Source organism: Aspergillus ambiguus, assembly GCF_047715705.1.
Source record: "Aspergillus ambiguus strain CBS 117.58 unplaced genomic scaffold BDV59scaffold_1, whole genome shotgun sequence".
In the NCBI taxonomy this organism is placed as follows: domain Eukaryota; kingdom Fungi; phylum Ascomycota; class Eurotiomycetes; order Eurotiales; family Aspergillaceae; genus Aspergillus; species Aspergillus ambiguus.
Window position 1 is genome coordinate 169,945 of NW_027395514.1, and position 25,679 is coordinate 195,623.

The 25,679-nt window shown below is 55.4% G+C and overlaps 10 protein-coding genes across 10 annotated transcripts; 4 read left to right on the forward strand and 6 right to left on the reverse strand.

Annotated features, from left to right (window-relative positions):
- The first annotated feature begins 16 nt into the window (after positions 1 to 16).
- On the forward strand, positions 17 to 3,420 carry BDV59DRAFT_166260 (tethering complex subunit PEP5). Its single transcript, XM_073687675.1, has 9 exons — positions 17 to 82; positions 136 to 204; positions 257 to 553; positions 614 to 1,243; positions 1,291 to 1,524; positions 1,574 to 1,909; positions 1,956 to 2,456; positions 2,508 to 2,906; positions 2,959 to 3,420. Exons 1-9 carry the CDS (start codon positions 68 to 70, stop codon positions 3,334 to 3,336), a joined length of 2,859 nt encoding a protein of 952 aa, XP_073552896.1. The 5' UTR covers positions 17 to 67; the 3' UTR covers positions 3,337 to 3,420.
- A 110-nt stretch (positions 3,421 to 3,530) lies between these two features.
- Positions 3,531 to 5,718, forward strand: BDV59DRAFT_166261 (uncharacterized protein). Its single transcript, XM_073687676.1, has 2 exons — positions 3,531 to 3,852; positions 3,930 to 5,718. The coding sequence occupies exons 1-2, from the start codon at positions 3,567 to 3,569 to the stop codon at positions 5,480 to 5,482; spliced, it is 1,839 nt and encodes a 612-aa protein (XP_073552897.1). The 5' UTR covers positions 3,531 to 3,566; the 3' UTR covers positions 5,483 to 5,718.
- Positions 5,719 to 5,739: 21 nt separating this feature from the next.
- On the reverse strand, positions 5,740 to 7,443 carry BDV59DRAFT_607 (chitin deacetylase CDA6). Its single transcript, XM_073696745.1, has 2 exons — positions 6,969 to 7,443; positions 5,740 to 6,920 (listed from the first exon to the last, which is right to left on the reverse strand). Exons 1-2 carry the CDS (start codon positions 7,177 to 7,179, stop codon positions 5,890 to 5,892), a joined length of 1,242 nt encoding a protein of 413 aa, XP_073552898.1. The 5' UTR covers positions 7,180 to 7,443; the 3' UTR covers positions 5,740 to 5,889.
- On the reverse strand, positions 7,401 to 8,799 carry BDV59DRAFT_603 (uncharacterized protein). Its single transcript, XM_073696731.1, has 3 exons — positions 8,460 to 8,799; positions 7,723 to 8,392; positions 7,401 to 7,667 (listed from the first exon to the last, which is right to left on the reverse strand). Exons 1-3 carry the CDS (start codon positions 8,687 to 8,689, stop codon positions 7,623 to 7,625), a joined length of 945 nt encoding a protein of 314 aa, XP_073552899.1. The 5' UTR covers positions 8,690 to 8,799; the 3' UTR covers positions 7,401 to 7,622.
- A 502-nt stretch (positions 8,800 to 9,301) lies between these two features.
- Positions 9,302 to 10,059, forward strand: BDV59DRAFT_166266 (uncharacterized protein). The gene is made up of 3 exons (XM_073687677.1): positions 9,302 to 9,470; positions 9,529 to 9,703; positions 9,763 to 10,059. Exons 1-3 carry the CDS (start codon positions 9,343 to 9,345, stop codon positions 9,931 to 9,933), a joined length of 474 nt encoding a protein of 157 aa, XP_073552900.1. The 5' UTR covers positions 9,302 to 9,342; the 3' UTR covers positions 9,934 to 10,059.
- On the reverse strand, positions 10,060 to 12,108 carry BDV59DRAFT_166268 (TLC domain-containing protein). Its single transcript, XM_073687678.1, has 3 exons — positions 11,689 to 12,108; positions 10,890 to 11,627; positions 10,060 to 10,841 (listed from the first exon to the last, which is right to left on the reverse strand). The coding sequence occupies exons 1-3, from the start codon at positions 11,812 to 11,814 to the stop codon at positions 10,377 to 10,379; spliced, it is 1,329 nt and encodes a 442-aa protein (XP_073552901.1). The 5' UTR covers positions 11,815 to 12,108; the 3' UTR covers positions 10,060 to 10,376.
- Positions 12,109 to 12,374: 266 nt separating this feature from the next.
- Positions 12,375 to 14,430, reverse strand: BDV59DRAFT_652 (sugar porter family MFS transporter). The gene is made up of 4 exons (XM_073696837.1): positions 13,896 to 14,430; positions 13,717 to 13,840; positions 13,213 to 13,654; positions 12,375 to 13,156 (listed from the first exon to the last, which is right to left on the reverse strand). Exons 1-4 carry the CDS (start codon positions 14,195 to 14,197, stop codon positions 12,420 to 12,422), a joined length of 1,605 nt encoding a protein of 534 aa, XP_073552902.1. The 5' UTR covers positions 14,198 to 14,430; the 3' UTR covers positions 12,375 to 12,419.
- Positions 14,431 to 16,666: 2,236 nt separating this feature from the next.
- On the reverse strand, positions 16,667 to 18,970 carry BDV59DRAFT_662 (uncharacterized protein). The gene has a single exon (XM_073696867.1). It carries the CDS (start codon positions 18,883 to 18,885, stop codon positions 16,879 to 16,881), a length of 2,007 nt encoding a protein of 668 aa, XP_073552903.1. The 5' UTR covers positions 18,886 to 18,970; the 3' UTR covers positions 16,667 to 16,878.
- Positions 18,971 to 20,054: 1,084 nt separating this feature from the next.
- Positions 20,055 to 23,632, forward strand: BDV59DRAFT_190057 (putative C6 transcription factor; the record flags this gene model as incomplete). The annotated part of the gene is made up of 3 exons (XM_073691706.1): positions 20,055 to 21,336; positions 21,384 to 22,101; positions 22,189 to 23,632. The coding sequence occupies 3 exons, from the start codon at positions 20,055 to 20,057 to the stop codon at positions 23,630 to 23,632; spliced, it is 3,444 nt and encodes a 1,147-aa protein (XP_073552904.1).
- A 148-nt stretch (positions 23,633 to 23,780) lies between these two features.
- Positions 23,781 to 25,397, reverse strand: BDV59DRAFT_197093 (uncharacterized protein; the record flags this gene model as incomplete). The annotated part of the gene is made up of 1 exon (XM_073692836.1): positions 23,781 to 25,397. One exon carries the CDS (start codon positions 25,395 to 25,397, stop codon positions 23,781 to 23,783), a length of 1,617 nt encoding a protein of 538 aa, XP_073552905.1.
- Between the last annotated feature and the right edge of the window lie 282 nt (positions 25,398 to 25,679).

Here is a 25,679-nt window from a genome sequence, read left to right on the forward strand (position 1 = left end):
ACTGCCGCAGCTTCAGATCAACAGCCTTCTCTCCGTCGCATCAGTCCATGGCGCCAGCAACGTCCAAATGGCTCTGACATCAGTACGCATAGAACTCCGCAGTTCGCATCTACTCATACTGACGACCTTTCTCAGTGGAAAGCTTTCAACTTCTTCGACGTCTCCCCTGTCAAGCTGCCGGAGGAGAGCTTATCCAAGTTCAAGGTACGACCATCTCCTCGACTTCAGCAAACATTCGCTAATTAACATGTAATAGTCTGATATATCCGCCCTCTGCACCGGCTCTGCGAATGTCTTCCTCGGAACCACCGACGGCTTTGTCCATATCGTTTCCTCCGGGTTCAAGGCCGTGCGATCGTTCAAGGCCTCCGACAGCGGTTCCATCGTACATGTCAAACAGGTCGAAGGGACGGCGCTTCTAGTGACCATAGCGGAGGATCTTCTAAACGAGCCGGTTCTGAAGGTTTGGGCGCTTGACATCGCCGAGAAGAAGACCGGAGCCCCGCGATGCCTCTCCACAACCTCGATCCAGAACGCTCGAAGGCTGTTCCCCGTACGTGATCCTCCCTTCCCAATCCCTAGGCTATCCCTGTCTAATCTTCTCTCGGCATAGGTGACTGCCTTCGCTGCCCTGTCCGACCTCTCTCAGGTGGCCGTGGGGTTCGGGAATGGCTCCGTCGCCGTCATCCGCGGAGACCTGATCCACGACCGCGGAGCGCGGCAGCGCGTGGTCTTTGAGTCGGAAGAACCAGTGACTGGCCTAGAGGTCCAAAGCGGGCCCGTGGGGGCCCTGTATATCTCGACAACGAACCGGATCCTCGCGTTGGTCATCTCGGGTCGGGGACAGGGCCAGCCGGCACGGGTTCTGGAAGACACGGGCTGCGCGGTGGGATGCATGGCCTTGGATGAGTTCACGGGGGATGTCCTCGTTGCTCGGGAGGATGCGATATACACGTACGGGCCGCATGGACGGGGACCTAGCTATGCGTTCGAGAGCAACAAGAGTTCTCTCAGCCTCTTCAAGGATTACATCGCGCTGGTATGCCCCCCGAAAATCCGGTCGCCCAATGGCGACTCGAGAAACCTGGGCATGAGCCAGATCGATGGGATGTTTAATACGACTACTTTCACTCTGCTCGACACCGATCTCAAGTTCATTGCCCACTCCGAGTCTTTGGTCTCCTCTGTGAAGCGGGTCTTCATCGAGTGGGGAGACTTGTTTCTACTGACCACGGACGGCAAGGTATGTGTCTCATCGGGAGGGGTTGGCCGTGCAACTGACATTGTCAGGTCTTCCGTTATCGTGAGAAGAGCCTGCAGCAGAAACTCGAGATTCTGTACCAGCGCAACCTGTACATCCTGGCTATCAACCTCGCGCAGAAGAAAGGTGTCGATACTCTGCAGCAGAATGCCATCTACCGGAAGTATGGCGACTTCCTCTACCAGAAAGGTGATTACGACACAGCGATGCAGCAGTATCTCCGGGCTATCGACAACACTGAACCTTCGCAGGTTATTCGCAAGGTTGGTGACTTGCTGACCGAGCTAGCGCGTACCATACTAATGGAAATAGTATCTCGACACGCAACGCATTCATAACTTGATCGAGTATCTCGAGGAGCTGCACGATCACGATCGTGCCACGGTTGACCATACAACATTGCTGCTCAATTGCTACGCCAAGCTGAAAGACACAAGCAAGCTAGATGCATTCATTAAAGCTCCCGGCGAGCTCAAGTTTGATCTGGAAACTGCCATCGCGATGTGCCGTCAAGGCGGATATTATGAGCAGGCCGCTTACCTCGCTACAAAGTACGGCGAGAATGATATGGTGGTCGATATCCTCATCGAGGACTCTAAGAAGTATGCAGAGGCTGTCGAGTATATCTGGCGGCTGGACCCTGAACTGGTATGTGGACACTACCTGGGTTGCATGGATTATGCTAATATAATAGGCCTATGATAACTTGATGAAATACGCCCGCGTCCTGTTGTCCAACTGCCCGCAGCAAGCCACGGAGCTGTTCATTGAGTACTATAAAGGAGAGTATAAACCGAGGACTGAGGTCGAATCGCCGCCTGAGCCGCAGGCACAGTCGGGCAGTACCTTGCAAAGCTTGGCGGCATTTCTCCCTCTGCCTCTCATGAACGCAAGTGCCGGAAAGTCAGAAGCCGTTGAGACGCAGTCTACCCAGGAGGATAAACTGGATGATGCCACCCCTCAGTACCAGCCCCCGAAACCACGAACGGCCTTCTCGGCTTTTGTGGGTCATCCTCAGGAGTTCATCGCCTTCCTCGAGGCCCTGATCGACAAGGAGACACTAAAAGAGGACGATAAAGTAGATCTTTATACTACCCTCTTCGAGATGTACCTGGATGCATCTTCTCGGGAGAAGTACGCGGCTGAGAAACAGGCGTGGGAGCACAAAGCTAAGAGGCTCATTGAAGGCAAAGATGTACGTCCGTTATCCTTACACCACTCATGCTTGAATACTGACAGCTACCAGATCCCGATATCCACGTCCAGTGTTCTATTACTGTCTGATCTCTCAGGTTTCCGAGAAGGATCAACACTCGTGAGGGAACAGGAAGGCCTCCGCTCAGATATTTTCCGATCGTTTACATCTGCAAAGGACACTCGCGGCGCTATCAACGCATTGAAGAAATACGGCCCGGAAGAACCGCATCTATACGTCGACGCCTTAACGTACTTCGCTTCGAGCCCGAAAATTCTTGAGGAAGCCGGGGAAGAACTGGATCATGTGCTCAAGCGGATCCATGAAGACGGACTCATGTCTCCGCTCCAGGTCATCCAGGCATTGAGCAACAATGCAGTAGTGACAATGGGAAGAGTGAAAAGATACCTTGGTGAGAACATCGAGCGAGAACGAAAGGAAATCTCATCGGTTGGTTCCCGCATGCCGCTTGAAGTTCCCTAGCCCAAGCTAACTTCCCTAGAACCGGCGGTTGATCAACAGCTACAGCAGCGAGACAGATAAGAAGAGACAGGAGCTAGAGCAACTGGGAAGCAAACCCGTCGTTTTCCAAGCACGACGGTGCATGTCCTGCGGCGGAGCGCTCGACCTCCCTACGGTCCATTTCCTGTGCAAACACTCCTTCCACCAACGCTGCTTGAACAAGGTAGACGAAGACGCCGAATGTCCAGTCTGCGCACCGGAGAATTCTACCATCAAGGCAATCCGACGGCGACAGGTCGAGTCGGCAGACCAGCACGACCTATTCAAAGGCGAACTGCAGCGGTCAAAGGATCGGTTCGGCACCGTCAGCGAATTCTTCGGACGGGGTGTAATGCGGCCGCAGAGCACGATGGAGTAACGATACATGCAGTAACTTCCCATGATACCTTTGATTTGATTTGTATCTAGATTCGATTTCTTGCTTTTTCAGATTACCCATAACAATGTAGTTGATTGACGCTCCAGGTGTATACATCAGATAATCTTATCATCACGTGGCAGCGCGTCACTTCGCGTCTGATAAGGTCCAACTCCGACTTCAACTCTCCTCCACCACACCCAGCACACATTCACCCCATCCAAAGCACAATGCCCTGGGATCGCGTGATCCAGGACTCAGACGACGAAGAAGATCCGCTGGCTGCGGACTTCCTCCCTCTCGCGAAGCCACGAGAACGCCAACCGCCCCCGGACAATGAGAACCCCGCGAGCAATGGCCCGGTCGACGATGAATCCACCAGCGCAAACAACCAGATTGCAGTGAACTTCGACGATTTTCTGCAGTCCCAGGATGCGGCGCACGCGAGACTCACGTCGTCACAGCAGCGACGGGAGGAGAGATGGATCCCCGCCAACGGCGAGGGAGGGTCGCTCGGTGAGTGTTGTCGCATGGAACCCGCATCAGTCTAGTGCAATGGCGCATTGCGGTGCTCACCACAGAAGCCACATCAGGAACCGTAATGAACGAGATTGGTATCGCGCAACAGCGGCTGTACGACGAGGAGGAAGCGCATCATGCAGACCAACATGTATCACGCATGAGCCCCGAGTTGCCGCACGTGGAACCTCAACCATTCGCAGACGCACACAATGCCTTCCAGGATCCAAACACGCCATACTATATGAACCACGCCGCCCCGGAGATACCGACCATACCGTACCACCACCCGGATGCCAGCTGCCCTCCTACCGTCCCATACACGAACGGCCCAAACACCGAGTACCCCGAAGCGCAGGGCCATACATACCCGCAGGCACTCGGAGGCCACACACAACCCTCCAGTAACCTCTCAAGCCACAACTATCCCAACTCAGCCGCTCCATCCTACAATCTATTCGAGTCGTCTCTCCACCCATCCACAACCCCTCACGACCAAAACAACCAATTCCCCTTCCCCCTCGAACGGATCCAAACAAGCCCACGGCGATGCGACTCGGCCTGGGAATTGATCTCATCTCCCCACGACACGGAACCGAATTCCTCCATTGTCCGGGCTAGAAGCGACCACGCTGGTCTCGGCGATCTCCAGCAATCCATACCGGCCGGGAACATGCTCGAGGTTTCCTTCCAAGCCCCAGTCTGCGTCGAAATCCCCTCCGCGCCAGCGGCGGAAAAGAAAAGAGGTCGTAAAAAGAAACAGAGTCTGCCGGATGCCGATGAAGACGACGAGCTGGCCCAGCCAGCTACCACCACTCCCGCCATCCAGGGACAGCCGGAGAAACGGAAGCCCGGGAGACCGCCGAAGAACGCGAAGAAAGGCACGGAAGAAGCTGAAGGTTCTAATGTTGAATCTTCCCATCAGTCGGATATGCCCGCCGAATACCCCAACGGAGCGGTAGCGCCCACCGGCGGTCCTGAGCAGCCGAGAGACAGCATCCCATCTGAACCAACCAAATCCACAAGAGAACCCAAGAAGAAGAAGATCAAACGCGGGAAAACCACCTCGCTAATGCTGAAGAAGACATGCGAATCTGACGTCGAAGACGACGTGATATGGGTCGACGACAAGCCCGCGAATATCGTCGCCGACGAGCCCAACGCTCAATGCGGCGTTGTCACAGAACCGGACAACAACGCTGCCGAAGCAGAAGCGAAGCAGGATAGCGAATCCACCCCTGCGCCCAAGAAGCGCGGCCGCAAGAGGAAGAAAACGTCCGAGCTACCCACAGAGGAGCAAACCGCAGAAATCGCTGCAGAACCAGAGGCTCCAGAGATTCAAGAGAGCATGGCGAAGACGGTCACTGACGAACCTACAACCGACAATGCCGAACCAATTTCGGTTTCTCCTCGTGCTACATCTCCGTGCGAGCCGGAATCCAATGCACAGAACCCGCTCCCTGTGACCCCCAAAAAGTCAGAGCCACAAACGCCCGATCCTTCATCTGCGTCCAATAAAGGACCCACAAAGCACAGTCCCATCTCCACCACCAGCAAGGTGCCCTATCGTGTTGGACTGAGTCGAAGGGCTCGAATTGCTCCGCTGCTGAAGATTGTCAGGCGGTGACCTTTCTTTCGATATTGTCGGAGTCTTTGTGCAATGTGTCGTATTATTATGTTAAACATATACCTTACATACTGGGTTGAGTATCATCTATGAGATGACCGAAAGATGAACGTGATCTACGAAGCGTCTGTTGCTAGATATACCATTTTACTGTGCTATACTTACTTCAGTGACCGGAACAGAAAGAGAAAGAATTTGCCATTCGATTGACCCATGTAAGAATCTAAGAACGACAACTCAAAATCTTATTCCAATCACCTGGACTGGTAATCCTATAAACAGAAAGCATGAAGAATGAATGAAGACCAAGCAGCCCAATCAGTATGAATCGTCGACGTAATCAATTAGAAGACGGCGCGAAACTTTCCTCCTCGGATAAAGAGTACATAACACATGGATCACGAATCTCATCCCATCAAGACCATACTAGACAACAAGGCCAGACCCACAGCAAATGACCCGGCTCTGAGCGTAGCACCCTCAGACCTGTTGGAAGGAGACGTATGCGCGGCCGTCGTCATGTCATCAAGCCCAACTTTAGAGACGATAGGATCACTATACATTCCCTGGGAATCATTGGTGGAAAGACTGGAAAGAATGCCGTTAGGGAAGCGACTGTCCTTCCGGTACCAGAATTCCCTCGGGTCCCCCAGGCAATCGCCCACAGTTACAGCGCGGTAACCTCTCGCGGCAAGTTTCTCGATCATATGTTCGGTGAGGCTGTAGACAGTCTGTTCATGAACATCATGGGCAATGACGAGCCACGGCTTCTGCGAAGACTGATCCTGATCCACGTGCTTATCAAAAATGTTCTTGGATTTCTGGATAGAATCCGGATTGTCGTTGCGGAAATCCTCGCTGTCAATGTCGTACAAGATAATGTGGTATCCCAGGGTAGACATATCGTCCAGACAGCCAGATTGGCCGGTGCAGCTGGAATAGGGCGGACGCATGTAGGTCGGGATTCCGCCCAAGATGTTCCGCAGCGCCATCTCGTTCCAGACCATCTGAGTGAGGCGATGCTCTCTGCTCATTGCACTGAGATCCAGATGAGACCAGGTATGGCTGGCGATCTGATGACCGCTCGTATACATGCGCTGGATCAAGCGAGATGAGGGCTCCGAATCGATCTTTCCCACCCCGTTGGCCTTTGCGTTCTCGTTTCCGGTGAGGAAGAAGGTGACGTTCGCGTCGTACTTATCCAGCAGGTCGAGCAGAGCACTGGTGTACTTGTTGGGGCCGTCATCGAAGGTCAGGGCAACGGTTCCTGGAACAGTGCAGGAGCGAATCGAGAGCGGGCCGTAGGGCACTTTACCAAGTTTAGTTCGAGGGATGGTGTCTGTCAGCGGGCCGTTGGGAGGCACTGGAGGGTCACAATGGCCGTACTTGGTCTGGCAGATCGGCCAGCCACAGTGACTGTAGGTGGTTCCACAGTATCCTGCGTGTAAGTGTTAGGGATGGTTGCCCGCTGCAGCGAGATACTTACCTGCACCCGAGCAGCAGGTCCCAGATGAACAAACTCCGACGCCGGGCCCACAGTTTGGCGGTGTCGCTCGTTTCACCAACTGGTTGGATACGGCGCTCTCAGGGTTGGGAGTAATGCCGGAGATTGGGGATTCAACGTGGGAGTCAATGTGGCTGCTTGAAGCCTCCCAACTCATGAGACTTATACAAGACAGAATGAGGATCCGATGCATTTTGAAGTATGCAGAGACTAAGACGGTGTGAGATAAAGTGGTAAGAGATGGGTGGCAGATGGAGCGATGTGTGATGGCGGGATGGTGGCAGAAGACTGCAAGTTCATTCCCATTGCGTATCTAGGTAAGTAGAAACATGGCCACGCTGTCTAGAATCAAGAAGGAGTTGTCCGGGGTGCATTTCAGGGCAAGTACATATCCTGACGGGGAAAAGAACGGCAGGAAACAATATCCGCATGTACTCCCAGCGGGTAATGAATTCGTCTCATTTCGGGTGGTCATTAGGTCTTGTGTCCTATCTCAATAAAATAGACTTAACAATGCGAGCTTCGCTCAATACAAGGGCTCCTGGCCCGATATCTCTCTAAAAAGGCCCTCGTGCGTTGGAGGTCTATTCCAATGCCAGGCCGGGGCAACGGCATACCGCGTTCATTCTCCATTATTCACGCAGCCAATGGAGCAGAATGGGTATTCCGAGATGGGCTAAGCTACTGCGAGGATCAGCAATGAAGGACTCAATCAAAGTATCTATCCATAACGCACTTGCGCCAGTTCCGTCTCATCCACTGCCGAAAAAACGAAAGGAGCCAACACCGGCAGATGCGGGCCGAACTTGGAGGGCACGCTTCTGGCAAGACTGCCGACTGTCGCGATGAGGTGTCGGCGGTGGACGATGCTGGGGGATTTGAACCGCTCCACGAGCTCCCCGACGAAGTCGTTCAACTGATTATCGGAGAAATGGGGCGCCAGGGCGGAGATAGCCGCCAGGGCTCTTTTTGTGACCACGGTTCCGGCGGTGTCATTGTCGATAATCGCCATGACTGAGTTCTTCAGGTCGGTCAGCTCCGTTTCGCTCAACTGCGATCCGAAGCAGGTGACGACTTGGATCAGGACGTCGATTGCGTCACTGCTGAAGCCCTTCGAGGGATCCTTTTCCAACATCCCTTTGACCACAGAGCCCCGTCGACGGCTCGGCGATGGTGTTGGGCCAATCAGACGGGGGATTAGTACTCGGGAAATGGAGGAATAGGCGGCTGACGCTTCGGGGCTGGCGAGCTGACCCGGTTGAGGGCGGGGAAGGGCGGTGACGATGACTCGGAGGGCCGTGTTGGGGACGGAGGTGTCGATAGTGTGGGACGCGGTCAGAGTGGAGAGCTTCTCGAGGATTGCGGACAGATTATCGGAAGGGATTCTGACCACGAGAGGTCCGAGACTGCACGCGTTAGGAGTTGAAGATGAAATTCAAGCTCTCGAGCTCTCCGGAGCTCCTCCACACTCACCACTTCAATGCTTGGTTCTGGACATCACCGTGCTGGTCGTCGAGGGATTTCAAGAGTCCGTCTACCAATCGCGTGGAGGTGAGCTGATCGTGAGTGAGAAAGGCCGATGCGGGATTGTTGAGAATTCCAAGCAGATCATTCAAAGACATGTAGCGCATGTCCGGGTCGGGGTCGTCGAGCTTGGAAAGCAGACCGTTGAGGTTCTGCTGCAGGGCCTGTCGGTCACCCATTGCGCCGAAGTCGAGTAGCGATTAGGGGTGGGATACGGGTAGACTGAGGGAGAGGTTCCGAGGCCGAGATGGATGCATGAAGTTGGAGAAGATCAGAAAGGAAGATGAAGACGAAGGCGGGGAAGACGGCGGCCTGAGGCAGAACTGTATACTTGCAACCGACAACATTGGAAACGCCAGTATCAGACAGTATGGTAGATATCAGATTGAATATTGAAGATCAAATTCGCCAGAGCAATTTCTTGAATGGTACAGCAATTGAATATGTGCTGTTCCAATCTATTGCACTTCCATACCTACAGATCGAGGAATCAATCCGCCTGCTCACTCCAGCATGCGCACATAGTGATGTGATTGCATGCGCTCGGATCCATGGAATCCCCTCCGCCACAGTCTCGACGAAGGATCCCAATGAAATAATAATTTGGCGTCTATGCGAACCCGGTTGGGTAGAACCGTCATGTCATGAATCCAGCGGGGATGATGTCACTCGGTAGCTCAGCTCCCGTTGCCGGAAGTATACCTTGGAAGCTTCAGCAGTGACACCAGCAGGCGTATATAGCACTGTCCTTCCCCTCTCCTCTCCTCTCTTCTCTCTTCCCCTCTCTCCCAGACTCCCCCTACATACTCACAACAGACCTCAAACCCAGACAATGGCCTTCCCTCGTGCGCTTCTCCGCGCTTCTCGTCCATCCGCAGTCCCCAGGCCATCCGCGCAGTTCGCCCGACGGACCTATGCATCGGCATCACACGAGGCCCAGTCGTCGAGCAATCTCCCCTGGTAGAATCTATCCACCTAAACCATGTCATCCCTCCCTCAGTCTAACAGTACCATACAGGATGATCGGATCGATCACCCTCCTCGGTCCAGGACTCTACTACCTCCTGGGGAACAAACCGCCGAAACAATCCCACCACGACGATCACGATCACGGACCCCCGAAGGAAGCCCACACACCCGCCGGAGACTCCGCGCCCCAGCCGGACCGGGATGCGGAGCAGAAAACCACTTCGGTGCATACCCCCCTGACCGACTGAGCATGTCGCACATCGATCGTGCTAACCCCGTCCAGGCGCCTTCCAAAGACGTCCCCGAGAACCCCGGCCGGACCACCATCGAGGTCGACAAGGGTCGCTCCGATAACCCGTACGTGAACGAGCCAGGTAAGAGCCAGAAAGGCGAGGGCGAGACCGAGACCGTCAAAGTGAAGGGGAGTGTGTCCCCGGAGCGTCCGCAGGCCTAATCGATGACATAATATCATTTGCGCTCTGGTCATGCTTCTGTATATTAGCTAGACCATAGTGTTAAACAAGCAACGGAGTAACAATAACCGTGGCCGAATCTTGACCACAAGCCCCTGCCCATCTTACGTGTGCACTAGATGTGAAAGGCTGGTTCGAATCGAATCACCTGGGAAGAACAGCGATGAATCGTAGTCTATTATGATTAAATGTAATAGCAAGCTGCAGTCCAGTGACTCGTACAATCATCACTATATCCATTCAACAGCGTCACAGCGAAGACACCATATGACCGAATATATAAAAAAAGAAGTGGTGAAGTGAAGAAGGGGCACATGCAACATTAGATCTTGGATGTAGCTGTCGCGCCAGGCAGCAAAATAAAAAGCAATATGTTCAATATAAACGGACTCGGAGAGCCAGTCCCATAGAATCGAACAGTCCATTAGTCCTTCTTGCCGGAATGGAGAGGTTGCCCGTTGACCAGAACCTGCGGCGCCTGGTTCTCCTTGCCCACATTTCGCGCCGTCACAGAGGGCACCTCCGCGCCCGTCGCACGGGCGGTTGTCTCCTCTTCCTCCTCTTCAGAGTCCTCGTCCTCACTGCGCTCGTCCTTCTTCACGTTGCTGAAGATGTAGTTCTTGAGGATGCGGAGAATCAGGAACAGCCAGAAGAGGTTCACCGCTTGGAGACTAGCCAGGAGGGCGAACGTGATGTACTGACTGATCCAGCACTTGTACTGCTGCGTTTCCCAGTTCAGCTCAAAGGGCCCCACGGTACGGAACTCCGTCAGGACCGCCCAGAGGATCTTCAGGTTGAGGACGTGGCGGAGATAGATCCACATGACGACGAACAGGCCGAAGTAGGGGACGGTGATGATGGAATCGAGGTAGTTGAAGGTTTTGGAGGTCTACCAAAGATCAGAAGCTGCAAATGGAGGGGACAGTCTTCAACATACCGCAAGGAAGAAATCGGAGACGTCGTGCGTGATGTACACCGCAATGCCCATGTAGGTGAAGTGGAACCGATAGCTCAGACCGATCAGAGCCAGCGTGATGATATGGTGGCCCACCAGCTCCTTGAAGTCCTTCCGGGGTTTCTCCAGCTGCAGCATCAACACGATGGCCTGTTGGGCCCAGTAACTAGCTTCGAGGAGGTAGTAGGCCTTGAACAGCGCCTCGTGCTCCCGGTGAGGGAAGCCCTCAAACATGGCCGTCGTGTTGAAGTACCAGATGTCGGAACGGCTCATGACGTACAGACCGAAGGGACCGAAGATTCCAAAGTAGATAGCCGTGTACACCTGCTCCATGAACCGGGCGGTCTTGCCCTTGCCACGAATGCCGCACCACACGGCGAGGGGTCGAATCATGCGCTGCATCAGAAACTCGCGAGTGAACGACAGAACAATGGTGTAGAACGAGACGAATGCGATATCTTTGGGGCCCTTTCCGTACATCACCGGGCCGCCGGGGGTCTTCGGGGGTTGGGGATAGGATAAGAAGATGGCGCTGTGGAGGGGGTTGGAAGGCGTCGGGTTCACGGCGTAGGCCGACAACAGGACAGTCAAAATCAGGAGAGGGAGGAGCCATGTGTGCTTGAGACAGATATCCTTAAACCGACGGAGGAGGGACCGACTCTTGCGACGCTTCGACGGCGACTTGGAGGACTTCTCCGAGGGCGAACGAGACGGCGCTACCTGAGGGTCATCCATGAGTACGAGAGCCATAATGAGACTTCATGATACGCGACAAACATACCTGATCCCATTTCGGGGCCTCGGGCTCGATGGGGCTGACCTCGTTCATGGTGGACATGGCGGGAGCGCTGGTGTCACCTCGAATGTCTGCGCCCAAGTTGCTCGACTTTCTCCGAACACGAGCCATTGTGGGTGCAAGGGAGTTTAATAACGCTAAGATCGTTTATGGCGCTAAGAGTTTAGGGCTCTTTGAATCTCCAAGAGGGAGGTCAAGCGATCACCGGGTCGTGTCCGATACGGGGACAACTCCGACAGGAAGAGAAGGCGAGAGAAAGGAACTAGAGAAAAGTACGAGTAAAGAGAAGAAGGAGAATGGAAGGAAGGGAAGGAATAGAGAAAGGAAACGGCTCAATGCGAGGTGGAAAGGAATGGCAGACCGAGGGATGAAGTCGAAGGAAGAAGAACGAGAACAAGATTAGAGTGATGGAAGTAAAGGAGAATTTCACCTGACCCGCCGGTTGCCTATTTGGGCCCGTCCAGGGGCCGCCAAAAAATCCCCACCGATCGGCACCTCCACTCGTGTTACTTAGACCGCGGTCTATTATCATCACAGGTCTGCGCAGTATGGATATCAGATGGTGAGATGTATTCTGCATTCTGCATTAAGCATTCTAACAGACACACAGAGGTATACCGGATATAACCAGACGTGGTCTCATCACAAAAGCAAAAAGAAAAAAAAATCATACATAATATACAGGAAGCAAAAGGTGTTGTCTCCAACCCACATGATCACACGGTATGCTCGTCGTGCACTGCAACACTGCCAGCACGCTTCTCCTCGTCATCGAATCCAACATGCTCAATCATAGCCGCACGCGACACCTCGTTGCGGGTCTTCCAGGCCGGGCGACCAATGTACGGCAGGCCGCTGGGATCGGTGAAGATCTGCTCAACATCCTCGAGAGTCTTACCGGCAGTCTCAGGGAACATGAAGAAGACGTGGAGACACATGGCCGTGCAGAACACACCGAAGATAATATAGACGCGCCACTGGACGTTGACGAACGCAGGCGGGACGAAGTAGCCGAGAGCGAAGTTGAAGGCCCAGTTGGCGGACGTGCACAGCGCATTGGCCTTACCACGCACACGCAGGGGGAATAACTCCGGGGGATACACCCACGATACGGGTCCCCAGGTGATAGCATAGCTGGCAACGAAAAGATAGGTGCAGGCAATGACACCCTTACTAGGGGGCCCACGAATGATCCAGGACTGGGCCGGGATACCGCCCAAACCTCCGGAAGGAGCAGCGTGGCCATAGGAGGCCATGAGACCACCATTGGCGAACATGAAGGTCAACATTAACAGGGCGCCAATAATCAGAGTGGGGCGACGACCCCAGCGGTCGACCCAAAGCAGGGCGGGGACGGTCATCACCACATTGATAACGTACTGGATACTGGAGGATACAAGCAGGTTGTTGCCCTCCAGGCCGGCCATCGCAAAAACGTATGTGATATAGTACACTGGGATTGCGTCAGTTCAAACATAGCCACGCCAAAGAAATCGGGAATAGACATACTCATGACATTCATTCCAGTCAGCTGAGACCAGATCTGGGTGAAGACACCAATTTGGGTACGGTTGATCATGCTCGGCTTCAGTAGCTCCATGTAGGTGACATCGGCGTTTTCGCGCTCAAACTCGCACATAGCCTTGATCTCGTCGTACTCGCGCAGGACAAAGGGAGAGTTGGGATCTCCCTTGCCGTGAACCAGAGTAAGGACAGCATGACACTCCTCCCAGCGGTCCTTGCGGGCGAGCCAACGGGGAGATTCTGGGAGGAAGCACATTCCGATGAAAAGAAGGATGGCGGGGATCATTTGGAGACCCCACGGGATACGGAAGGCGGCAACTCCCTTGATATAGCTGCATCCATAGGAAATGTAGAACATAATCATAATACCCCAGGTGATGGCCCACTGCTGGAGACCGACCAGACGACCACGCTTGGTAGGGGGAGCCTGCGTTGGGGGTTATGTTAATCACGCGTCAGGTGTTGGGGTTGGTCGAAGAGGTAACGTACAATTTCGGAAATATAGACAGGAACCTGAGCAGAGCAGATACCGACACTAAAACCGTTGATGACACGACCGACGATCAACATGGCGATGTTCTGAGTAGCGCAGACGAGGATACAGCCAATGCACCTGTTTTTATAATTAGCGACTATGAGATGAACAGAAAAGAGACGAGGAGACGAACCAGATCACAGCACCAATCATGATCGAGTGCTTTCGGCCAAAGATATCAGAGAAATAACCGGAGCACAACGCACCCAGCCAAGAACCACCAGCCATCGAGGCAGTAATACCACCTTGGACGTCAGCAGAAGGACCCTTGCACTGGGGCTCGCCGTCTATGTATTCTAAAGGACCCTGGTGGAAGTAGCACAGATAGGGCTTGGTGGTGATAATAGCAGACATTGAAGAGATATCAAAACCGAAGAGACCACCACCGATGACGGCGATGGCCGCAATGGCATACATGTTCCCGATCTGCCACATGGTGAAGGGAGGCCTGCGCCTACAGCTCCACTCTTACAGGAAGGGATAGAAAAAAGAAAACCACCTTGGATAAAGACCGGTAGCCGGGAACAGTCACGTAGGAACGGGGAAAGAAAGGAGGACGATCTGGGGGAATACGGGGTATTTAAAAGACTGAGCAGGAGACGAGAACCGGCGTAAATAGTCCCGAGTGGGCGGGACAGCAGACTACGTCTGGGGCATGTCTCATGAGAGATAGAAAAAAATAATAATACGAGTAATAATCTTTTTTGCGGCATGATCCAGTCCCGACCCGATGTACGGGATGGGGGGGGCGGAGGGGTCCGTGGCCGGCGAAATTAGTCCACAGCTAATGAGATACGGCTTGACCATTTCATTCCTTTTCGGGTTCCAGATTTCTGCATGCAGGCATGATGTTGAAAGCCGAATGACGCGCCAAGGGCCGTGTTGCATGTCACGGATATGGTTCATCGGTGAGCCGTTTTTGTTGGCACGACAGGCCCCTCCATTGGAGAATTCCGACTAGATACGGGGTATGCCGGGGGAGGCAACACATGGTTTGGTCTGGAGACAGACTTTTCGTTGGATCTGACAGAAAGAGGGGGGATCATGCAATGCCCCATACGATGATGGCCACTCCGTGATGTTGAGAAGACGGAAATGCTGGAAGGGGCAAATGACTGCAAGCCATTGGATACAAGGATACAACCCCGGTGAAGCCGAATGCGACCTTGGACGGACATGGAGCAAGAAGGCGGAAATCTCACAAGCGAAGCTGGGCTAGATGGCTGTACATTGGACGGAGATGGGTCATTCGACGAGCCAGAGTTCGACCGTGGAGGGATCCGGGGAAAAACCAGAGCACGCGGGTGACACTAGCGCTCTCTCCACCAAGGTCAAAGGGAAAAACTGAGAAAAATTAGATTAGGCGGAGAGAAAGAGGGTCGAAAAAGAAAAACGGGGCCACAGGCCGAGAACGACAAAATCATGGGCCGAATGGTCTCACCAAGACGGAGTGTTCACCAAGAATGACGCCGAGGCAACGCAGATCGGCACGCCAGGCTGCCGTTCCCGGCAGTGGCGTACGGCTTATACGGCACCGGCATGGCGAAAGGTGGTCAGCTCAGGGTGGTCGGGAGGATCTGTCGCAGGCATCGCAGGATGTAGCAGAGAATCCCTTACTCCGGACTCCGATATGTGAGCTATCCGGGCCTGACAGGTTCCAGAATGGAAGAATCCATGCGTCAAGGATGAATCTGCGGAGTTGCGGTGACATCACGACATGTTCCGAAGACAATCTTCGGGAAGGAGATTCGAAGGCGAATTAGGAGATGGGCTTAGGTGCCGTCGTTTCATGAGAGAAACCTAATTCACCTCGGTTTCGTGGACTTGCGGGCAAATTTGCATGAGGATGCAGGAAGACCCTGACCACTACCCCAGAAGGGGAAGAGACCCATGGAACGTTCAGTCAACGTGAGATAGTCTAGATTGGGAGATCCAATGAAAGAGGAGCTTCAGAACGGCGCAGACGTGGGAAAATTTCAGCGGACCCATAATTTCGAGGATGGTTCGAGCAGTCAGACAGAACCATCGAGATGGAAACTGAAAAGGAGGTTGGTAGTGGACGCCTCTTATTGGTGGACCATCACTGCCGGAAACGGCTAGTTCAATGGGGCTCTTTTGCCGCTTTCCACCAATGAAAGGCGCAACAAGGATCCCTTACATAATGCCACGCTGATTCCACGCATCTCAGGCATCAAATCACCCGGGCTTCATCCACTCCAAACGCTTAGTAGTACGAAGTATACAAGATGTTCCATGTCCTTTGGCAGATCATTCATGCCTCACAACTCACGTTAACTATGTAAACTACCACCTCTATAGGACAAGGACAGTGTCACTTAGTAGGAGACCCTCAGATCGCCCAGAACAACAACTAGCGTCATCTCCTCTATCCATGGAATTAATGCCTCACATCAGCCCAATCCGTGCTAGTTGCCAACCAACCGACAACACTCTACTCTAGTCTAGGCAGTTAATTAAACAGCTTGAGGTTTTTTCCGATCATCATCATCATCAGGAAAAATGTCGGCAGAATTCCAACCCTATTAACCGATCCCAGTTCAGCCATCCGTCCCCTAACGATCCTGGCGGCGTCCTTGTCTAAGCCACTAAGGCTTAGGTCAAGTCTTGAATGTACATTTTTCATCCTTTGCCACGGCGCTCGCATGGTGCAGAGCTGGTGTTGATCTCTCATACGTCAATACTTGGTTTAGTACGTGGTCTGACCGTCAGCACGGAGGTGACGCCTTTCTCGACAAGGTTGCGTCTTTCGGAACCGAAACTGTTGAGATACCATGGATGTAGGTAATAAATTCTTCAGGCAAGTCTGTCTGCTGCGCCATGATGTCTCCTTCTTTCGCCTCATTCTGAATTCCGTATCCATGGGAGATGGTTGAGCTCCTCCTCTATAGGTCACGGGACTAGCAGACGCTGCGCAGCTCTCTCATCCCAAGCAAATGCTCAACCGATGTCATTATCATTATTCAATGCGGATGGTGTATGTACCGTAATCATGGAAGAAACAAGAGATCATCTCACGCAACAGGCAAACGGGAAATAAAATGAAAAGTCAAAAGGAGGGGCAAACCAAGGATGCAAATTACTCCGCCCCCAAGACCCTAGACCAAATCCCACTCCGCAATATACGCCCATGACATCCCCACCCGGCCTACCTGTCGCCGATATTCCTCCGCAGTCACCCCGCGGGCATCCTGGATGTCCCCGAACTTCGTCAAGACGGCCAACTGCACCTTCTGACCCGGGGCGCCCAGCATCCGGGCACTCGGGACATCCACGTACCAGAGGGCGCCGCCGCCGCCAGGTCCAGACCCGGGGAAATGAGTCAAGGGGAGGCGGTCGTCCTGGCGGCCATCCACGCCGTGGATCATCAGCAGGAACAGCCCCGGCTTGGCCCGAGTGTGGTACTCCAGCGTCCAGTGCTCGCAGATGAGCCCGAACTGGAAGCGTACCGGGCCCGGCTGGGACACGGCGACCTGCTTGGCGGCCGGGAGGAAGGAGCGTTTGCCGATGGAATGTTTCTCGGCGTCGCCAAATGTGCGTGGCTGCTCGGCGCACAGCGGCGACGCCGGGTTGCCCAGGATGTACTCCTCCCAGCTGATCTCGGGACGGCCATCGTCGCGGTAGAACTGCGCGCGGTTGGCCGGGAAGTGACGCAGACCGAACTCGTCATTGGTATCGGTAAACATTGCCGGGTTGAAGCCCTTTTGGTAGGGTTGGCCGGCGCCCTGTACGGCCCCCGCGCCCCAACAGGCGTCGAGCAGCTTCCACTGCCCGTGGTCGATGCGCACCACGTTCCACGCGTGGCCTTCTGGCCGCCGTGGTGGGACAGCAGCCCCGGGGGCAGGCTCGGTATAGCCGTAGCCTTTTCCGTGACCGGAAATTACTTGGGCCTCCAGCCCCGCGTGCGTAGCCAGCGTAGAAAATAGTTTCGCGTAACCTTCACAGACGGCCAACCCCGATGCGAGGGTCGAGGCTGGGGTCGAGGGCTGTACGCAGTGATTAAAGAAGGCCTGGACATCGTACTCTATATTATGATGCAACCATGTGAAGATGGCGCGGGCTTTGTCTGTTAACGAGGGGAACGGCGCGGTCAGCTCTCGAGCCAGCCAACCCAGGTCGTGAGTCGGGAGAGACTGGCGGGGGTACCGAGCCGCATGGGTGTCTGGGGCCGTAAAATCCCGACATTTCAGACAAGATGTGTTCGGCACGGTGTTCGACGGGCTGGAAGAATGTAGACGCGGCTTGGTGGCTTGGATTTTGGAGAGATCCGGTCGGGAAGCCAAGGGGATCGGCGGTGGTGTCCCGTTCGCGGCGGGCTCGTGTGGTGTGTTGTTTGTGTTGTCGGCATGTCTATTGATCGAACCGAAGCCGGACTGCTGAATTCGCTCCAACGCCGTGCTTGACGGCGGTGGTGGAGGGAGTTTTCTGGATGAAGGCGCAGCGGGGGATCGGCCCCGCGACGGGAGAGGCGGTGGTCGAGGGGCAGTCAGGTCACCGTTGGTGGAGGTGCTGTTGGACGACTCACGGCGCGATGGGAGCGGTGGTCGAGAAGGAAGACTGGGAGTGCTATTCGTTGTCGCCGGCTTGGGTCGTGGAGGCGGTTTGATATCCTGTCTCTTCGGCGGTAGAGGAGGAAGATCCGCGTCGCCCCACGCCGGTGCGCGGATGCCGTATGTCGCCCCCGAGTTGACAGAACTCGATGATGTCGCCGTGGTTCGTCCAGCACTCGTGGAGGTCGATCGTGACGCATCGGATGCAATGGATTCTAAGGAGTTCTTGCGCGAGGGTTCGGACGGCCTACGCGGGGGAAGAGCTGGAGCTCGGGCCGGTAAAGGCGGGGGCACCTTGGGTTTCTGGGCGTTGATCGGGGCGGTGGGTGGAGGACGAGGCACGGGACGTGCCTGGGGTTTCTCAGGGGCATTCTCAACGGGTGAGGAGCTATTGAGGGTTTGCGTGCGAGGAGCAGCCGGACGCGAGGCTAATGGAGTTGGTTTGGAGGATGTCAGGAACGGGGAGGCGGCGGAGTCTGGACTCTGCGCGGCCTGAGCTTGGTTCAGGGCGGCGATGCGTTGTTGGATGGTGAGGACTTGGGTTTCTTCCGCCATCTTTCACCTCGGTGGGATGAGGAGGGGAGGAGGGGATTGGGGAAGAAGTCAGACCTGGTCAGAGCGAGTGGGCGCGTCAGGGGAGTTGAGATGACCGGATCCAGTCGCTTGGCATCTCCGCATTCGTGATGAGTATGGAGGATGGGGATGAGATATGGGTATGATTTATATCAGAAAAGAGGCGGAAGTAGAGAGAAAGGAGGAGAGAGGAAGGTATAGAGAAGGGAGGAATTGTTGAGGAAGACGACGACGAAGAAGAAGTTGAAGTCGACGAGGCTGAGACGAATCAGCCTTGCGGCCTGAGGCAGCATGGACACTGACTGGGATATAACTCCTGTAGAGATACAATGTAGCAGGTAGAACTGAGTATAATAGAGTAGTACGAATTATTCTGAATACAATACTGATGATACTCCAACATCAGTCCACTATATCTCACTACACCCAGACAAGATCCAGGCATTCATGCATCTACCATCTATAGATCCTAGGCTCAACAACCATCAGGATCTACTTCCAACGGTGCATATCAGGAATGTTGGGATTATATTGATCCACGTCTCCCTGTCCCCAACGAGTCCCCTTGGTCGTCGGGAGCTGGGCCTGGAGGTCACAACCCATAAGTGTCTGTCAGTGTCAATTGTCGAAATTGTCGAGTGTCTCTTGAAAGCGACAGAACCGGGTCTGAAGAGATTCTCTTCTGTGGCTGACCAGGTTGACCAGACCGCCCAGGGGCTGGATGACCTGCAGCTGAGATTGAATGCACTCATAAATGTGCTTCTCAAACAAGCCTACATGGCTGGATGTTTCGTCTCAGTACTGTATATAGAACGTGACTGGTCGATCTCTTCTACCGGTATATGCAGCACCTGCATGGAACCGCATGGACGGAGTTCCTCGATAGTCGAACGAATATTGCCCGATGGTAAGACTCTACAGATGAGAGTCGTACTAGAAAATAACTAGAAAATCGCATCTACCATGGAAATATCAGGTGAAGCATGAAGGACTGTTGTATGCTCCGGTCATGTGCCACATACTCCACTCCCGCTTCTTCTCCTCATCCAATTCCTCCTCTACTTCTCTCTCTCTCTCTCTCTCTTCCCCCCACGCGATATCATGGCCTGCGGTTCGAGCCGCCTTGCTTGGCCTTCCCTCTCCCCCTTACCATGACACACCGTGATTCTGACTTCCGTCATCAACTGGGCAAGTTTCGACTCGATACCCTGCCATCGCCCGCGCCTACTGCTCCTCCTGCTCCTCCCCCGCCCGTTACCTCCGTCCTCTCGTCTCCCTCCAATACCACCACCGCCCACGCTCGCACTAAACGCGTCTCCACTGCCTGCGATTTCTGTCGCAAGCGCAAAAAGAAATGTGACTTTCGCTATCCCAATTGCTCCGCCTGTACGCGCGCTGGCGTGCGATGTACCATCCCCCCGCCCGGTCCCCAGGTCGCCAGTGCCTCCGTTCCCCGCGATCAGTTGGAAAATCTCCAGAACCGCGTCCGATGGCTGGAAGAGGTCGTGCGTCGCAAGACTGGCATCGCCGTGGCCGATCGGCCCACGGGCACCCCGCTCGAGGGCGAGGGCGACCCGGACTGGTGGTACCAGGTGCCGACCCTGATGATGGCCCGAGATCCCCTCAATCGCACGGCGACCACCGGCGGCGGTGTGACTTCCAGCCCGTCCACGTCGTCTCCGGCCGCTATGGGACCCGAATTGCCGAATGTTGGCGAGATCTTCCGCGACCAGCTGGAACATCGCCGGCCGTCGGTGGCTCGCCCCGTCGCCTCCGCCCCGCGCGTGCTGCGACTCGCCTCGCTGGCGGAGGCCGAGCGAGTGGCCGCGCAGTACTTCGATAGCATGGGATACCAATACCCCTTCCTGCACCGGGGGGAATTCTTCGCGCACTTGCGCTCGCTCTACACCTCCGATGGCGTCGTCGGGGCCCCCGAGGTCCATTATACCTACCACATTACCATCGCGATTGCGCTCCTCATCGGGTCGTCCGACGGCGTACAGGCGATCGAGTTCTATCGCGCCAGCCAGGAGACACTCCCATCGGCATTACAGAACGAGGACCTAGCCGCGGTCCGCGCGCTGCTGAGTCTCGCCTTGTACACAATGTTCGCGACGAGCGGTCCGAGCGTGTGGCATGTGCTGGGCACCGCCCTGCGCCTGGCGACCAGTCTGGGGCTGCACAAGGCGCGGCCGACGGCCAGTCTGGTGGAGGAGGAGATGGCGAAACGGGCATTTTGGAGTCTGTACAACCTCGACCGGCTGATCGCGAGCACGTTGGGTCGACCGCTCGGGATCGCAGACGAGGACATCACCGTGACGTTGCCGCGGGAGTTCAACGAGGACTGGACCGAAGCCCCGGGGTCGAGTTCCATGACCATTCCGGTGCAGGTGGTGCGACTGCGCCGGATCTTTTCCCGCATCTACCGCTATTGTGAGTATCGTACGGGTTGACCAGTGGACTCCGACTGACATATTTAGTGTACAACAATCAACCCCCACCCCCCTCCTCCGAAGTCACTGTCGCGCTGCGCCAGTTCCGCCAGGAGCTGGACGACTGGCGCCGCGCCGCTCCCGTCTACCCGCCCGCCCTCCTCTACTCCACAAGCTACTACGACTACCTCTTCGCGACGACCCTCCTCCTCATGTACCGACCGAGCCCGCGGAACCCGATGCCGGACGCCCTCAGCATCGTCAGCTGTGGCGATGCCAGCATCCAGGTGATTCGATCCTACTGGGACAGCTACTCGGTGGGCAAGCTGAAGTGGATCTGGTTGACCCTGAGCCAGATCTACTTCGCCGGCATCACGATCCTGTGGTGTCTGCATCAGAACCTGCGCGCCATGCAGGACGGCCAAGCGCCGGTCTGGCAGCCGGACGACCAGACCATGCGCCGTGGCATCCAGGCGGTCGTGGTGCTGCTGGAGGAGTTTGGCAAACGCCGGCCCGGCGTGGAGCGTCTGGCCGAGACCTTCCGCCAGCAAAGCACGACGATCTTCAGCAATCTGCCCGAGCCTCCCGCGCAAAGCCAACCGCCGGCCCCCTCGCCCTTGTCCCAGCCGCCGTCGCAATCGCAACCGCATGTGCTGGTGGCGCCGCCGGTGCCGCTAGCACCAGTGCTGGACGATGTGCTGCTGGTCGATGGGTCGGGCAATATCCCCGTCATGGACCCATCCATGGCGGAACAATTATTCTATTCGTACGACTGGTTCCAGGAGGAGATGGCGACGTTTTATACCCTCTAATGGTGGCGTTCCGTTCGTGTATCTATTAATTTACTCTAGAGTTGTACATGGCGGTTTACCCCGCATGCTATATATCTTATCAATTTGATATCCGCTTCACCTTCACCTTCTCTCCCATCGCCCATCATGGCGCCCTCTACCCCTGCGCACGCCTTCTACGGCACGCTCATCCACTCGCTCAACCCATCAACCATCGAATACCTCCCGGACACCCTCATCGTCATCAACGAGCACGGCACAATCGAAGCCCTCCACCCGCACACCCCCAAATCCGCCATCCCCTCCCTAACCAGCCACCCCATCACCTTCCTTCCGCCGTCCGAATTCCTCATCCCGGGCTTCATCGACACACACATCCACGCCCCGCAATGGAGCCAACGCGGCGTCGGCCGGGGCATCCCGCTGCTCCACTGGCTGGAGGGGGTGACGTTCGCGCACGAAGCGCGCTGCAGCGACGACGCCCACGCGCGCCGGCTCTTCCACGCCTGCGTGACCGGCGGACTCAAACAAGGCGTGACGACCGCCTGCTACTACAGCTCGCGACACGCCTCGGCGACGGTCATCCTGGCGGAGACGTGTCTCGCCCTGGGCCAGCGCGCGCTCCTCGGCAAATGCAACATGGACCGCAACGCGGTGGCCTGGTACGTGGACGGGTCGGCGGCGGAATCCGTTGCGGACACGGAGGCCGTGATCGGGGCGGTGCGCGCGCTGGACGCCGGCCGCATGCTCGTCACGCCGGTCATCACGCCGCGGTTCGCGATCAGCTGCTCGCCCGCGCTGCTGCGCGGGCTGGGCGAGCTGGCCGCGCGCCCGGCGTACCGCACGCTGCCGATCCAGACGCATTTCAACGAGTCCCGGCAGGAGATGGCGTTCACGCGCGAGCTGTTCCCCGGCGTCGAGGACGAGACCGCGCTGTATGAGGCGTTTGGGCTGCTGGGGCCGCGCACGGTCCTGGCGCATGCGGTGTATCTGTCGCCGCGGGAGATGGACCGCGTGCAGGCGCTGGGGTGTGGCATTGCGCATTGTCCCGTACCGAATACCACCATGGATGAGTTCATGGTGGCCCCCGTGCGGGAGTATCTGGCACGGGGTGTGAAGGTGGGCTTGGGCACGGACTGCGGCGGCGGGTTCTCGTCGTCGATGCTCGAGGTCATGCGCATGGCGTTTATGGTGAGCGTGGCGCGCGAGACGCAGACCGGAGGCCGCGATAAGCCGCTGTCGCTGGCGGAGGGGTTCTATCTTGCGACGGCGGGGGGCGCAAGGGTGTGTGGGCTGGAGGAGACGGTTGGGCGGTTTGCGGTGGGCATGCAGTTTGATGCGGTGTTGGTGCGGACGGGGGAGGGGGTTGACGGGGTCATGACGCCGGTCGAGGAGGAGGATTCGCTGCAGACGGTGTTTGAGAAGTTCCTGATGACGGGCGATGATCGCAATATGGTGCGTGTGTTTGTGAAGGGGAGGGATGTGAAGGGGGAGGGCGGTTTCTAGGAATACACAATTCATTCAATCTTGCGTCCAAGATGGCTGTCTATAGGAAGATGTCAACCCGAGAAGACTCTGAAAATACCACTATACCGCACCACTCGGTGTCCAGGCACTTTTTGGTAGCTGAACGGTAATTTCAGCCCACAGAAGCCTATGAGAATGATGGCGCATTGGCCGTCCATGTAGCCACGAACGCTTCCGACGGGAGATAGTACAACGATCGGAGGGCTTCAACCAGCAGAAACAGTCGACACAGCGCAAAGCATAATGTAGATACCCAGACATAGACTGAAATTAAAGAATCAATCAAACGCTTTCTGGGAAAGACAACGGCGGCAACAACGGTGGCCAGCATCGTCACGGGTGGAAGGGAAATCACCAGCACTGTGCAGATTCTCCAAAGGAGACGCTCTGCATCCGTGGGAAACGTAAAGCTCCATGCAAAGAGATGAACACAGCCGAAGACAATGGCACCGACACCGGTACCGTACCAAAAGACGATCGACCCACGATATCCATGGATGGCGTTGTTAGACATGTTGTAGTACTTGCGAGTAAACCAGAAATGGTTAGGGCCAGCATTGGCAATTGCTTCGAACTCCTCGCCGTTGGGATGTCGACTGGCGTTGATGTACACCGAGGTGTGTATATCTTGGGGGCAGGACCAGTAGAGCAGATAGGTGATGAAGGCACAAACGGCATAGCTAAGTGTCATGATCTCTAGCGGTGTAGAGGGTTGATCGGCAGCTTTACGAGCAATCAGCTGTGCAATCAGCCAGCTCACTTGGAGAATTGCCAACACTTTCACCAGGCCATTGGCTTTATCCCTGTCTGAGAGGTCGTCCTCACTCACAGCTGGAAGACTCCGGATTATGCCATATCTGCGAGCTGTTAATAACTGATGGGCGTCGAGAACCCAAATACTACCCTGTAGGCAAAGAGCATGACCCGTGATGTACGTAGGTTCGTCTCCGTATTCATCTTCATATATCAGCTTTGTTGCCAGCGCACAGTGCAGTGGATCGGGTTCCCAAGCCAGCTGGCCCAAACTACATAATTGCTGCTGACGATTCACCCACAAATGACAGTCGTTGGCGACTCGTGCCCATTCATTTCCTCGCCCTTGTCTGCTTGGTTGAACTTGCGTGAGAGTATCGGTGGGCTCGATGGCTGCGGCAGTGGCAGCAGAGTTGCTCAAAAGGGACGCATCAGTACCATCATCGGAGGTCCATCGGTTTCCAGCGTCTTCATGGATACTATCTGCTGTATCTCGTGGTCGGGGGTCCTCTGTTTCAGAGTCTGATGGTCCTGATGTAGTGGGTTGTGCTGACTCTCTTTGGTCTTCCGGTTTCGGTTCTTCCATCGACGTTGGGAATCTGACTATGAACCCACCCATATTGGCGTAAAGTGTGTGCACTGCGGTCCAAGAGATGCCATCTTCATCGGCTAACCTCGCTAGCTCTGGTAAACAATCTCTTACAGACCAGAGATCGGCACCCGCATACCCTATTATCAGTTCTGGAGCAAGCAGCGTGATAATAGCCCATTTCAGTTTTCGTAGCGCAAAGAATATCTGTCGCCGGACATACTGTCGCTTCGTCCGAGGAGTCACTTGTGGCGGCACATTTAGATGGAGAATGGACCAGGCACAGAGGATGATAATGGACAAGCAGCTCCAGACGATATCAAGCGTCCCACGAACATTAGGGGCTGCAACAAAGGTGGGTACAGGAGAGGGAAGAGTGCAGTTAGGATAGAATGGCCGCATGTCTGTGGTTCATGGGATTTGATACTGCACATCGAACTCCACGATGGGCCCTTTTTTAACTTCCTCAGTGAGGCAGCCTTGCGTGGCTATCTTTGCCCATCGGCGTCCTGCCAAATACGAAACAGAACCCTATCACCGTGAGACAGCTGCGGTGGCGCCTCCTCAACCTTGCGCATAGACTGCGCTGACGGCTTGGCTGTCCTCCCGCCACGAATTGTATGACAGCATCGCCACACCACCTGCTTAAAACACGGTAATATCTCTATAAGCTATTGATTACAG

Excerpts from the sequence above, each read along its gene's own strand:
- BDV59DRAFT_166260 (XM_073687675.1), top strand. Across the intron at positions 205-256 it reads AGAGCTTATCCAAGTTCAAG|TCTGATATATCCGCCCTCTG; the intron begins GTACGACCATCT and ends AACATGTAATAG. Across the intron at positions 1,244-1,290 it reads TACTGACCACGGACGGCAAG|GTCTTCCGTTATCGTGAGAA; the intron begins GTATGTGTCTCA and ends TGACATTGTCAG.
- BDV59DRAFT_166261 (XM_073687676.1), top strand. The coding sequence starts at position 3,567 with ATGCCCTGGGATCGCGTGATCCAGGACTCAGACGACGAAGAAGATCCG. Across the intron at positions 3,853-3,929 it reads CGGCGAGGGAGGGTCGCTCG|GAACCGTAATGAACGAGATT; the intron begins GTGAGTGTTGTC and ends AAGCCACATCAG.
- BDV59DRAFT_607 (XM_073696745.1), bottom strand. The coding sequence starts at position 7,179 with ATGCATCGGATCCTCATTCTGTCTTGTATAAGTCTCATGAGTTGGGAG. Across the intron at positions 6,921-6,968 it reads GACCTGCTGCTCGGGTGCAG|GATACTGTGGAACCACCTAC; the intron begins GTAAGTATCTCG and ends ACTTACACGCAG.
- BDV59DRAFT_603 (XM_073696731.1), bottom strand. The coding sequence starts at position 8,689 with ATGGGTGACCGACAGGCCCTGCAGCAGAACCTCAACGGTCTGCTTTCC. Across the intron at positions 8,393-8,459 it reads CAGAACCAAGCATTGAAGTG|TCTCGGACCTCTCGTGGTCA; the intron begins GTGAGTGTGGAG and ends TAACGCGTGCAG. Across the intron at positions 7,668-7,722 it reads ATGAGACGGAACTGGCGCAA|CTTAGCCCATCTCGGAATAC; the intron begins GTGCGTTATGGA and ends TCCTCGCAGTAG.
- BDV59DRAFT_166266 (XM_073687677.1), top strand. The coding sequence starts at position 9,343 with ATGGCCTTCCCTCGTGCGCTTCTCCGCGCTTCTCGTCCATCCGCAGTC. Across the intron at positions 9,471-9,528 it reads TCGTCGAGCAATCTCCCCTG|GATGATCGGATCGATCACCC; the intron begins GTAGAATCTATC and ends AGTACCATACAG. Across the intron at positions 9,704-9,762 it reads CGGAGCAGAAAACCACTTCG|GCGCCTTCCAAAGACGTCCC; the intron begins GTGCATACCCCC and ends AACCCCGTCCAG.
- BDV59DRAFT_166268 (XM_073687678.1), bottom strand. The coding sequence starts at position 11,814 with ATGGCTCGTGTTCGGAGAAAGTCGAGCAACTTGGGCGCAGACATTCGA. Across the intron at positions 11,628-11,688 it reads AGGCCCCGAAATGGGATCAG|GTAGCGCCGTCTCGTTCGCC; the intron begins GTATGTTTGTCG and ends GATGACCCTCAG. Across the intron at positions 10,842-10,889 it reads TCTCCGATTTCTTCCTTGCG|ACCTCCAAAACCTTCAACTA; the intron begins GTATGTTGAAGA and ends GATCTTTGGTAG.
- BDV59DRAFT_652 (XM_073696837.1), bottom strand. The coding sequence starts at position 14,197 with ATGTGGCAGATCGGGAACATGTATGCCATTGCGGCCATCGCCGTCATC. Across the intron at positions 13,841-13,895 it reads ATGATTGGTGCTGTGATCTG|GTGCATTGGCTGTATCCTCG; the intron begins GTTCGTCTCCTC and ends TTATAAAAACAG. Across the intron at positions 13,655-13,716 it reads CTGTCTATATTTCCGAAATT|GCTCCCCCTACCAAGCGTGG; the intron begins GTACGTTACCTC and ends CCCCCAACGCAG.
- BDV59DRAFT_662 (XM_073696867.1), bottom strand. The coding sequence starts at position 18,885 with ATGGCGGAAGAAACCCAAGTCCTCACCATCCAACAACGCATCGCCGCC.